This window comes from Nesoenas mayeri (assembly GCF_963082525.1).
Source record: "Nesoenas mayeri genome assembly, chromosome: 3".
NCBI lineage: Eukaryota > Metazoa > Chordata > Aves > Columbiformes > Columbidae > Nesoenas > Nesoenas mayeri.
Genome location: NC_137544.1, coordinates 65,261,007 through 65,272,687, shown reverse-complemented (window position 1 = coordinate 65,272,687; position 11,681 = coordinate 65,261,007). Strand labels below are relative to the sequence as shown.

The window sequence follows — 11,681 nt, the reverse complement described above, 5'->3', positions numbered from 1 at the left end:
TTTTGTTGTCTTTTTGGTGTTTTCTAGGAAGGCTGTGCACAACTCCATCCTGGTTTTGGCAAGTAGCAGCTGGCCATGAAGACAATGCAGAGATTGCTGACTGCTAACTGTGCCTGTGATTAAGAGTGATCCTACAGGTATGCTCTTTGTTTTATACTATGCTTTCCATCTGAAATGCTAAGGGCTAGAAGTAAGGGTGTTAAAATATATACACACTCTAGAAGATAAGATTCTGTTTTCACAATGGCTTGATTTGACAAAATTTTAATGAGGCTGCAGTGAAGTCTCCTGAGTGATAGTCTGAGATCTGATGTGCAAAGATGCATAGTGCTGATTGAAAAAGTGCTTTGATGTTGTTTCTGTAAATTACAAAAAGTGAAGATTCGCTCCAAGTAACAAAAAGAACAGAGTGATTTTTTTTTTTTTTTTTTTTACTTTGGGCTACACTTTGTGTGGGTCCAAAGCGTTTTACTAAGTGAACTATCGAACTGTGCCATTCGGAATGAACATAATGCAGTTTTGCGCTGTAATGGAAGGTGAGGCTATTCACTAACCAAGTTTTTTGTGGGGTTTTTTTGTGTTTTTTTGTGTTGGTGTTGTTTCTTTTTTTTTTCCCTTTCTCCTGGATTGACTCCATTTAAACACAAAGTTATGGTTTGTTGAACAGTTTTTTGAAGCAACACTTGGTTGCACAGAAACCAGTCAAGCTGAAACTGCAGTGGACTTGTCTCCTGGCAGAAGGGATTTGTCTGAAAGTACAGTTCATTTTACATCTACGTTATGATTATCTTGCTGTCTCCCTTTCATTATGCCATTGTTCTTGGGAGCCAGAGATTTTGTAAGTTATAAGAAAAGGATGTTGCCAAGGGTGTGGGTGGAGAAAGGTGTTGACATGATTTCAATGGAGTTAGATTCCAGCTTTATAACTGAGGGCTAATGAGCTATACAGAGAATAGGCTTTCCTAGCCTGCCCCTAAAATAAGTTCAGTTGTGAATTTAGTGTTGTAAATGGCTATTTAATGGGTTTTTTTGGAAACAATTGCTTCATATCATTTTTTTTAAAAAGACACTTTCCTGTATAGAGGGTAAAAATGGTCTGTTAGTTTTCACTCTGTCTTCTAGCCATTGTTTCTAATGAAACTCTTCTTAATTTAGTGAAAAATGGGGAATTCAGAAAGCCAATACAGCCTTCAGGGATCGAAAAATCATGCTGCTGCTACAGCTGGTGCCAAGCAGAAGCCTTGCTCTCTGAAAATTCGCAGCATTCATGCTAAAGATGAAAAGTCTTGCTCCATGCATGGATGGGGACATACCAGTAGCGTCTCAAACTACAAATCAAGGTCCCTTGCCAGAAGCTGCCTTTCACACTTCAAGAGTAGTCAGCCTTATTCATCTAGACTTGGTGACACTGTGGTGAAGGTCTCTAAAAACAATGCCCATGCCAAACACAGGACAAACACCTCAGGGGACTACTGCCGAGGAAATAACACAGTGTTTTTGCCTGAGAACGGTTTCCACTATATTGGTCTTCAAGCTGGAAGTAATCACGCTGCGTCCCGAGAATGCAATGGACACATTTTAAATTGCTATGGAAAGAATGAGAGTCTTACATCAACCTCCCCTTCAGAGGACAGGAGGAGTCCAAAAGTTCTCATTAAGACACTGGGGAAGCTGGATGGTTGCTTGAGGGTTGAATTCCACAACAGTAGCAACAGCAAGGTACCAACTGAGGAGTCCAGTGGACCGGTCCAGCTGCTGAGGTATTCACCTACCTTGGAATCTAAGCCAAATAACCTGCTCGATGTTAGGAGAAACTCCAGCGCAGACTGTTCTGCAAGCCATCGTCTGTCACCTACTGATTCAAGGCTTCGATCTAGTAAAGGAAGCTCCCTCAGCTCTGAGTCTTCGTGGTATGACTCCCTCTGGGGAAATGCTGTGGATATCAATGAATTGGATGGTCCATATTTGACCAGGAGCACTCCAGATACAAGCATTCATGCCAGTTTCCCAGCAAGTGACAACAAGAAGTCCTTCAATCAAAGTTCATCTCTTTCCTCACTCCGAGATCTCTATAAGGATACAAATTTGGAAAGCACCCCTCCACCTGGGATCAGGCTGTCTGATGAGTATATTGACACTCATGGTAGCCTGAGCAACCGTGTCTCATTTGCCTCAGACATTGATGTTCCCTCCAGGGTAGAGCAGGGAAGTCCTGCACATTACTCCTCCTACACACTCCCATGCAGAAAGTCCAAGCCCCTCAGCGAGGATGCATCCAAGAAGGATACGTTAAAAAACCGAATGCGACGCATCAGTGACTGGACGGGAAGTCTCTCAAGGAAGAAAAGGAAGCTGCAGGTATGAACTAACCCCAGCCTAAGTGCCTGAAAGATGGTTTGTAGATTCCTCTTATAACTGTAGTGACTGTGTTATGTTTGTCTTTCTTGCGGGACAATTACTTGCTAATTTCTGAAATTCTGAGAGTTATTGTATGCCTGGAGGTGTCTGAAATGTCAACAGTAGAAAAAAAATATATATATATGTTTCTGTGTGCAAATTTTCCCTTTGTTTTTATCACAGTAGCTAACTCCAATCTTTGTAGCCTAATCTCTTAGTGAATTACAGTTTGAAATAATTCCATTACTCACAAAGTGACTTGGAGTTTTTAAGCCTTCTCCTTATTTCAACTATGAAAATATAACCTAGATATCATATATACACTAAGATCAGCATATCTAAAGAGTGTGGAAGGAGCAGTAGTAGAAGGATGTTATAAATATCTTTGCAGGTATTCCCCATCTATTATTGGCTTCATCGCTCACTTTGGTTTCACTGTTGGTCCATCCCTAGCAAGGCAAACAACTATGGAGTATTGACCAGAGCTGCTGATTCTGCTTCCATCTCCTCTGAAGGCATTACATGGAGCACCCTCCTCCTTCTTGCATGCCAGCTTAGGTCACCAGATGGAAAAGCTTGAATTGCCATCTGGCTTGCCAGGAGATGGTGATGGATACAAGGAGATGGGAGAAGGGCAAGAAGGAGGAAAAGAATATTTCTTGAGAAGAATTCAAGGCTCTTCCCATTAATAGGAATTTAGGTTGCCTGTGGTCAGGAATTAAATTCTCATTTTTAGCTGTAGGCCTCAGAATCAGCTCTTTAAATACTAGACTGTGCCTGGACTTCTGTGCATGAGTTCACAAGCTGAGATGGAGGGCAGAGACTGATTTGGGTTTGGATTTTTTTTTTTTTTAATTTTTTTTTTTTAGATCTTACCGGGAGCCCCTCATACAGAAACAGTCACAGTGCTTCCCTAAAGGAATGATCTGCTCATTTTTCAGCAATGCTGGGGTGCTGACCCCTTCAGAATTGAGTAGCAAGTGAAGGGAACCCCATAATACAGGTTTTCTGTGGTATGTAGAGCAAAACCTGTCTCCCATGTTGGAAATTCAGACAGGTATCGTGCTTAATAGGCATCTGTCATTGCCGCATAGAACTCTTGACAGATGCTTAGGCTCAGAAGTGATGTCAGCATAAGATTTGCCAGCATAAATCCTAGGTAAGGGCTACAGAACTGGGGAAATGAAAATGAAAGCTATTCATTTGGATCACTTCTTTTGTGAGTTGGTGTCTCATACATTTTATCAGATGCTGTCTTTTTACCTTCTTACTCAGCTGTGAAAGAGAAGGCAGAAAAAGTGGAATCAGTGAAGAGCCTCAGTGCCTTGTGCCAGGATCCTTCACCAGTTTCAACATCCGTAGCTTTTCTGGATTTTATAGCCAGGCTTTACATATGATCTCTGCATCCCAGACCTTTGCCATGTATTACTTAGTTATGACATTTTCAGAATGGTATTTGTGGTGCACGATTCATAGCTGTTTTGAATTCACTGTACAGTGAACTGGCTTCAGGCACAGCAAGGAAATTTGGCCAGAGAGATTGAATTAAGCTTGAATCTGATTCTGGTAGAAGGAAATCAGACTTAGCTCAAAAAATGGAGATTTCTTAGAAAAAAAGCATAGGAAATAGTTAGTCATTGATTTTTATCAGACAAGTATCCAGTGACAGGAATGGTGAGAGGAATAGTGAATGCTTTATGATTTTTGCCTTCCTTGTGAGGCTTGGTCAACTCCTTTGTGCCTTGCACACTTTGAGTATCCTACCATTTCTGTGTTGTAGTTTGGTAACAATTATGTGTCCTTTGGCTTAAAAATGCAGAAGCACCATGCGTGGTTATGATCTGTCAGATGGTTAGTCCCTGTTTGTAGGACTGTTCATCACAGTGATTAAAGCCTCCATGCTTTGCTCTGAACAATATGTCCCTTCTTCATTTTATTAGTAATAACTGATTGTGAGTCACTTGGGCTGAATGTAGGTGAAAGCTGGAATATTTCCCTGTACGTAGGTCTGAGCGCTGGTGTTGGCTGGAGGGTTCGGTCACCCCAGCTGCCCCAATAGAAACAAGTCAACTAAGCCTCCTGCTTCACAGGGACACAGGACCAGGGGGCTTAGTTTTGGAATACTGAAGCCAATCCCTTGCCACTAGAAAGGCAGGGGAGTTTAACCTTCCTTGTGAACAAATTGCAGCTTAAAATCAGGTGGGCTTTTCTACATCTTGAAGACTGTTTCCAGATCCTGTTACTCTGATACTTGCTAACTTGCAGAGTAAATGTAGTCCCAGCCATTTTGTTCTCCTGCCAGTATTGTCTGTTGCACTAGTTATGCTTCCCTATTACTTAATCTGTTACGATTTATTTAAAGGGAGAAATTATATCTTTTCTCAGCCCACATTTGTGGGGTTATGCAGACTTCCTTTGGTCTCCTGCCTTAAGACTGGAAGCTGTTTCCTTTGTGTTCTGGCACCCTTCCTCTGCACCTGTTTTAAATAATCCATAAACAGATTTGGCCATGGGATATTCCAGAGGACCCCTGGATTGTGGCCTGTCCAGTGTCTTGGATATTTCCTTATGTCTGACTTGACCTGATACCTGATTTGATATATCCTGGAACTGAGTGGGTCTTTCTAATAATGGTCTTGCACAAAAACTTGAAGTCAGCTGTTATGGCACGAGGGTGTCCTAATGTGTTCCCTTAACACATCATTGGTACTCTACTGCATGGCATGTCCTCATTTAGTTTAATCCTCACTGAAATGGCACTGGGGAGATGTTGTATCACAGTATACTATGTGTGAGCAGAAAGGTATATGGGATGTATATATGTGAGATGTGTGAACAGAATATAGACAGGCTTGTTGCACAGTCAGCCACTGCTAAAGGTGGTGTAAACTCAGTATGCAGCTGCGTAACATGGAGACAATGAGCAAATGCTATGTACCATGAAAATCCAGTCACCAGAAACAACTGCTGTAGATAGGTTCTTCAATTAAATAGTCTCTTTATAGGAATAATTTCTGAAATTTCCTGGCTGTATAAGCCAGACCCCTGAAGTGTGGTGTAAAGATAAAGTAAAAGAAAAATACATCGAGATAACCTCTTTATTTGGTTTGAAAACTGGTACTAGATTCCACTTTCAGCTTGGGTCCTAATAAATTTAGGAGGCTGCATTGTTTCCTGCACTGTTCTTTAGAGCTAATTATTACATGCGTCACTTTGTCTAACTGGTACCTTAATTAGCCACTTTATCTTTTGCATTATCTATAGCTTTTCCAGGGTATATCTGAGACATGGAGAGATCTCCTTGAAGGCAGCTGAGTAGAAATAGTGGTAGTTTTCTGTCGTTGCTGGATGCAACAGAGAGAAAACACACAGATGCCTGACAAGGAAAACCCCAGCAGCAGCAATTTGGATCAGAACTTTTCAGTGGTGACCAGACATGTCTACAGTGCCAGTCTCCCTGAGGACCAGCAGAGACTGCAGGACTCTGCCAGTTGTGTTCTTTAAAAAAAATAAAATGCAAGTTATGTTGTCATGGTGAAGTGTATGTATTAATTTTGGATCCTGTGTCCATTTACTCTATTCTGATACTTCCTCATTTCTACCCTTTCTGTGTGTGTAGAGAAAACATAGGATGTGGTTAGTGGCTCTGCATGAACGGGTTATATCCCACTCTTTTCCTTAATGCTTGTTGTTCCAGTAGTGTCTCTTCACAGCAGACACCTTATGTCTATGTCTCTTGTTCCTTTTCTTATCAGTGCTTTGGCACCAAAAGAAATACGTATTCTTAATAAACTATGTGTTAATGTTTTCTAGGGGACATTGGCAGTTTCTGGAGAATAGTCAAACAATTAAAATACAGAATTTTATCATGTGCATCCAGTTACAACAATTAAAAAGAGGGTGGAGAAAAGCTTCCCATTTCCCACTGAACTGCAGATGGCCAGCACATTGTGTGATCCATGTTGTGCGGTTGCTTTGTGGGAATAAACACATTACATGCACGATTTTCACCCCCCACCTCCTTTCCCTCCCTTTACCAAATAAAAACCAAAACTGTTAATGTTTAGGAAGTTACTCTCAGAGAACGCTGATTAACACCCTGCAATAAGATTTGAAGAAGGTTCTCCATTACCGGGAGAACTTGACACCAGATAGAGTAATCTGAAAATCCAGACTTGAACTTCAACATCCTGTAAGAGAACATGGGTTTAAGTTGGTACTGGCTTTTGTGAGGCCATGACTGGCAGTGTCCTGCTGCTTGAGAAGTGGCTTGTCTGGTGATGCTCGGGAGGGTGTGCGATCCCGCTGTTGCTCTTGGCTGCCCACTGGAGATCATGATGCTATCAAAACATGGCACAACTTTTCCACTACAGATTTGAAGAGCATCAAGAAGGACGCAAAGGAACAAAAAAGTAGTTGCTTTCAAAGCTGCTGGTGAGACCAGCTCACAGGAGACCAAGATTTATTTACTTTATTCGTGTACAGAAGTCTGTGAGCAAATAAATGCTTCTAGAGAGACAGTCTAAACTTGAAAGGAAAGTATAATGGCTTTATTATTACTGAGGGTAATAGCTTTGCTTCTTGGATTGTTTATAGTCTTCTCTTTCCTCATACTTTTCAAGCAACACTCTCAAATTTTCTTTACTGCAAAAGGCAGCAGGTTTCATGTTGTATGCTCTTAAATCTCCGTTACTTCTAAATACCATCAGTAACACTTAAGTTGGGAAGGTAATAAATGGCTCTTAACGATGGATGGCATGGTTCCCAATAGTGAGGTTAATTCAGAGGTCTCTTTCTATACTATAAAAATCCCTGCCCATCACTGGAGCCTGGGAGAGTTGGAAGCAGTGAGCACATTACTGGGAAATCAAGAAAGAAAAGGCCCAATGTTACAAAGTCCCACATCGACAAGCAGTAGCAAGAAGTAGGCTTAGGTTAGCATCCATATCACAAGGCAAAGTTGAAGTAATATGTGAGGTACCATCAGGCCTGAGTATTTCAAATAAGATTGGCCAGTCCTCTCAATACAAGGGATGAAGTTGAACAATGCAATTAGGAGAGAGGCCCTTCAGTGCTTGATGAGATATTCAGGCTCCCAGGAGGTTTTCAGAAAGTCAGGAAATACACACCTCTGCAGTCTGGAGACTTGATTTGTGCCAGTCAGCAAACACGTCTTTTCTTTTTTAAAAACACATCTTCTGTGAGATTTGATTTTTGTCAATTGGTCAATACTAACAAGCTTAAAATATTCTCAACTTTTGACCTTTTTTTGTGTTGATTAAGCACAGTTTATAAGACAAATAGGAAGTGGAGGTAAAATCAGCCTGGCTGTGCTGAAGTTAAATGTAGCTGCCTCACACAAATGGAGTGAGTGTCACCAGAGTATTGAAAACACTAATAATAAAGAAACTTGTTGTGACCCTCTTCCTGCTTGTACTCAAGCAGTCGTGTAAGTGGTGGTGCCTGGGTTTCAGCTGGAGGATGTGGTTGTCTCCTGGAGTCCATGAGGTTTCACAGCCAGTAGAAGTCCCAGTAGTTACTAGTGAATTTGGAGATTACTCACAGATTTCTGAGTTACCAGAGCTCGCAGACTTAGTGGTTAGGATTTAATGGGGTTCTCCTGAGAAAACTCTGAGTTCTGGCATAGATGGTGTCAGTGGCTGCTGACACAAAGCTTGTGATGTAATGGTGAAAAGAGGTGGCCATTGATGAAAGAACTGGCTGTGGCTAAACATGAAACAAATTTACATGCCAAATGAAGTGTGTCTTTTCATTGCTGATCACTGGCAATTCCCTTTTCTCTGCAGGAGCCGAAGTGTAAAGATGGGAGTGAATATTTTGACAGCAGAATGGACAATTTCACTACAGACACCCTGGCACCGTCGCAGGTCTCCACTTTGCTGTGGTCACCCGGCTCCAGCCATGTCCTGTCCCAGAGAAGTGAGTCCACAAATGCAGTCAGCAGTGATGCCCTAAGGCAGAACATTTACGAAAACTTCATGCGGGAGCTGGAGATGAGTAGGACGAACCTGGAGAACACTGAGACTTCGTCAGAAACTGAGGACTCCAGTGGCGAGTCCCTCAGCTCCTTGGAGCAGTTGGATTTATTGTATGAGAAAGAGCAAGGAGTGGTGCGCAAGGCAGGGTGGCTGTTCTTCAAACCTCTGGTGACCCTACAGAAGGAGAAGAAGCTGGAGCTGGTCACACGGCGAAAGTGGAAGCACTACTGGGTCACACTCAAAGGTAAACCATCACATTGCTCCTTTGGCTTGGCAACAGCAGTTGTTTCCTTTGTGTCTTAGCAACTTTTCATGCCTGCTGGTTTCTGTTAGCAGGTTCAAGGGCATCAGAAATTCATGTCTAAGCAGTCTACCCACATGCTTACAGTGGAGCGTGTGCCTAAGCAGCCCACCAAGTCGAGTTCATTTGGTATTACATGTGTAGCCATGTGTTTTGTACTGTAGTGGGAATTGTCTTACCTGACTTCCCAGTTTCTGTACTCAGGCAGAATCTGGGGTTTAGAAAATGCTTTTGGATGTTTGGAGGTCAAAGACCAAATTGAACCAAAACTGAGAAAATACAAAAGTTACACCTCTGTCTTGGAGGGAGTCAAAGTTTAAGGATCAGAAATCCTTGGTGTCCAGTTCCTTGTCACAGGCATGCAGTTCCTTGGGCTTTGCTATGAGGTTTACTTAAAGTTGAGATAAGTTAATGTTAAAATCTTCAGTTTGTTTCCAGTGTTTCAGGTGGCAACATAACAAAGAGGTGAAATTCCAGTGCTAGAGCGTTTACACAGACAAGTGTGCAATTCAGAGCAGAGGAGACTGAAGCAGCAGCAGCTGGAGAAGCCCTGCATTGTCCAAGGCTTAGCTGCCACACACCACCTCCAGGGCTCGCCAGTCTCCCTCCTTTCCCTGGCTGGTCTTTCACCTCGCCCACTCCCTGCAATACCAACCTCTTCTGGCTTTCGACGTGCCCACCTTCCTATCTCCCCCAGCTGCTCCTGCTAGGAAACAGTCCCATGGGAAGGCAATCCGCTTATTAACAGAAGGGGCTGCTGTTGCTTGTGGGATGCGGTGTGGTTGTGGTGCTCATGGTGCATGTTGATGGGTCAGATTAATTGAGCAGGTAGGTGTGCCGCAAGAAGTGTACCAGCGTCAGGAAGTGTGAGAAGTAAAATAACATCTATTGTGGAGAGGAAGAGGAATTTAGTGGGTGAGCTCATTTTGAATTTTAATTACTTCCAAAGGATATGCCTTTCAGTAAATATAATGCTAAGTTAATGAGTAAGGAAATGATCAAACTTAATAATTTCCTAGCATATCTGGGGCTGGAGGAGAGAAAATAACAACTTTCCCACAGGTTGCCCTTTTCAAAATTTTACATGGGTGTAGACCTAAAGAAAAATGAATGGCAAACACCAAGTGCTGGGAGTGCTGTCCTTGATAATGCTGATGTAAAAGAAGCATACTCACAAGAATGTAGCAATTCTGCCTAATAATTCACAGACCTGTTATCAAGGAATCAAAATGTAGGCAGTCTTAACAGTTTAAATCACTTATCCTGATCATTAGATAGCATGATTCATGCTTACAAGAAGTGTATGCAAAGGGAAAAACAATATCTGAATGCCACCCTCTTATTGTATGTGTTTGCATTATGGAATACGAATATAAGTTTGATCTGCCTCTTTTGCAATTCAAGTAGTTTCTAAACAATCCTATCGAAACTCTAAGCTGAGCTACATTATATACCAGTAGTTCATGTATTTCTGGGGTAATGAAGCTCTGGGAAGGACTTTAGGTTCTTTGTGTTCTGTTTTTTGCTATAAAATTGGCTTGTTGGTGACCTTGAACGAGTCACGTCCCTTCTTGCTACCTGAATTTCCTCAGTTATAAAAAAGGAATAGTAAAATTATTTATAAGAGGCTTTATTAACTTCTAACATTACAAGCAGTATTAGATACAATTCATTTTACTTTGGATGGGTGGTATAGCTGCATTCATGGTGCAAAATCTCTTCCACTTTGTTAGCTGTTGTAAATATACATTTCTCATTTCCTTGATCCTCATACCTTTATTGTCCTGTGGAGACTTCCAATGCCAAAATAAACTTGCCTGTCTGGATATCAAGGCGTAGTTCTGTTTTCATAATATGCTATATCAAGATCAAGGCACTTGTTTTGGTTCTCTTTATACAGGGTTTTGAATAAAACTGTATTTATTTTGTTCTTGAAGTTTAAATAGCCAAGGTGTTTTAAAATATGACTTAAAATACCCCCATATGCAAATGGAGAACAACTTGTTTCTTTGCACTCTTTTGCAATGTGTTTGTTTATAAATACGCACAAGGCTTATAACCATCTAGTTTCCTGCCAGACTTCAAAGTATACATGTCCTGAGGCCTCTGCTCTACTTTCAGGGCCACTAAGACCTGAGCTTGAATAGTAACCCTTTAACAAGAGGAACTCTCTTTTCCATCTGTCCCATCTAATTACTTTATTCTAATGAGGGAAATTGCTTTCCCATTGTCCTTCACCTTCAGTTCAAGTTTTGATTAAAATACTTGGATGATAATCACTCCCAGTGGGTCTGTCAGAGTTTATGAAACTAGCTACTACCAGGCATCCCTTGGCTTGACCTGAAGATATTCCTGGGGTGCCATACACTTAAACGCACACTCATACTCTTCAAAAATATTTATTTACGTACATATAAATTGTCAGGATAAAAAATGATGTATCTTTAGTTACCTTTTGATAACACATGGGGGAAATATGGCAGTTTAAAATAGAACTTACTTCTCACTTCCCTAAAATGCAGAAGTGGAAGTGGTTGCACAGTCCTGCCGCTGTTCAATACAAGAGGGGCCTTGGTGTTGTTGGTTTAGTTTGCCCTTTTGTGTTGAAATTATGACAGAAGTGCCATGCCTGATATGCAGAGTGTAACAAACCATATACTTCTTTTCAAGCTGCGGAAATCTCCAAGTGTTTCTGTGTCATAAAGAAGATCAAGTGAGGGCTGCTAAGGGGAAAGGATAGGACCAACCCTATAGGATTTGTTCGTACTCTGAATATTCTGCCAGACACTCTGGACAGTAATAGAAAAAGGTGAACTTAAGTAGTATAGAGGCATTTCTATTTATTTGATTCCTTCCTTTAAAAACTTTTCACTCATCAGATGATGACCTTTAATATATATTTCCCTTTTACTTGTAACTCTTGTACATTCTCTGGCACTGTATAATGTGATGAAATCCATCTGATTGTACTGATTTTTCATACA

The 11,681-nt window shown here is 41.3% G+C and overlaps 1 protein-coding gene across 3 annotated transcripts in view; it reads left to right on the top strand.

The window, feature by feature from the left end:
* Positions 1-1,161: 1,161 nt before the first annotated feature.
* Positions 1,162-11,681, top strand: part of TIAM2 (TIAM Rac1 associated GEF 2) — a gene marked incomplete at its 5' end in the record, with an annotated part of 87,616 nt that continues 77,096 nt past the window's right edge. For all 3 annotated transcript variants that reach the window (XM_080341893.1, XM_080341892.1, XM_080341891.1), the window contains 2 exons: positions 1,162-2,358; positions 8,205-8,640. In XM_080341893.1, the coding sequence (XP_080198019.1) occupies positions 1,162-2,358; positions 8,205-8,640 (1,633 nt within the window). The remainder of the gene's footprint in view (positions 2,359-8,204; positions 8,641-11,681) is intronic.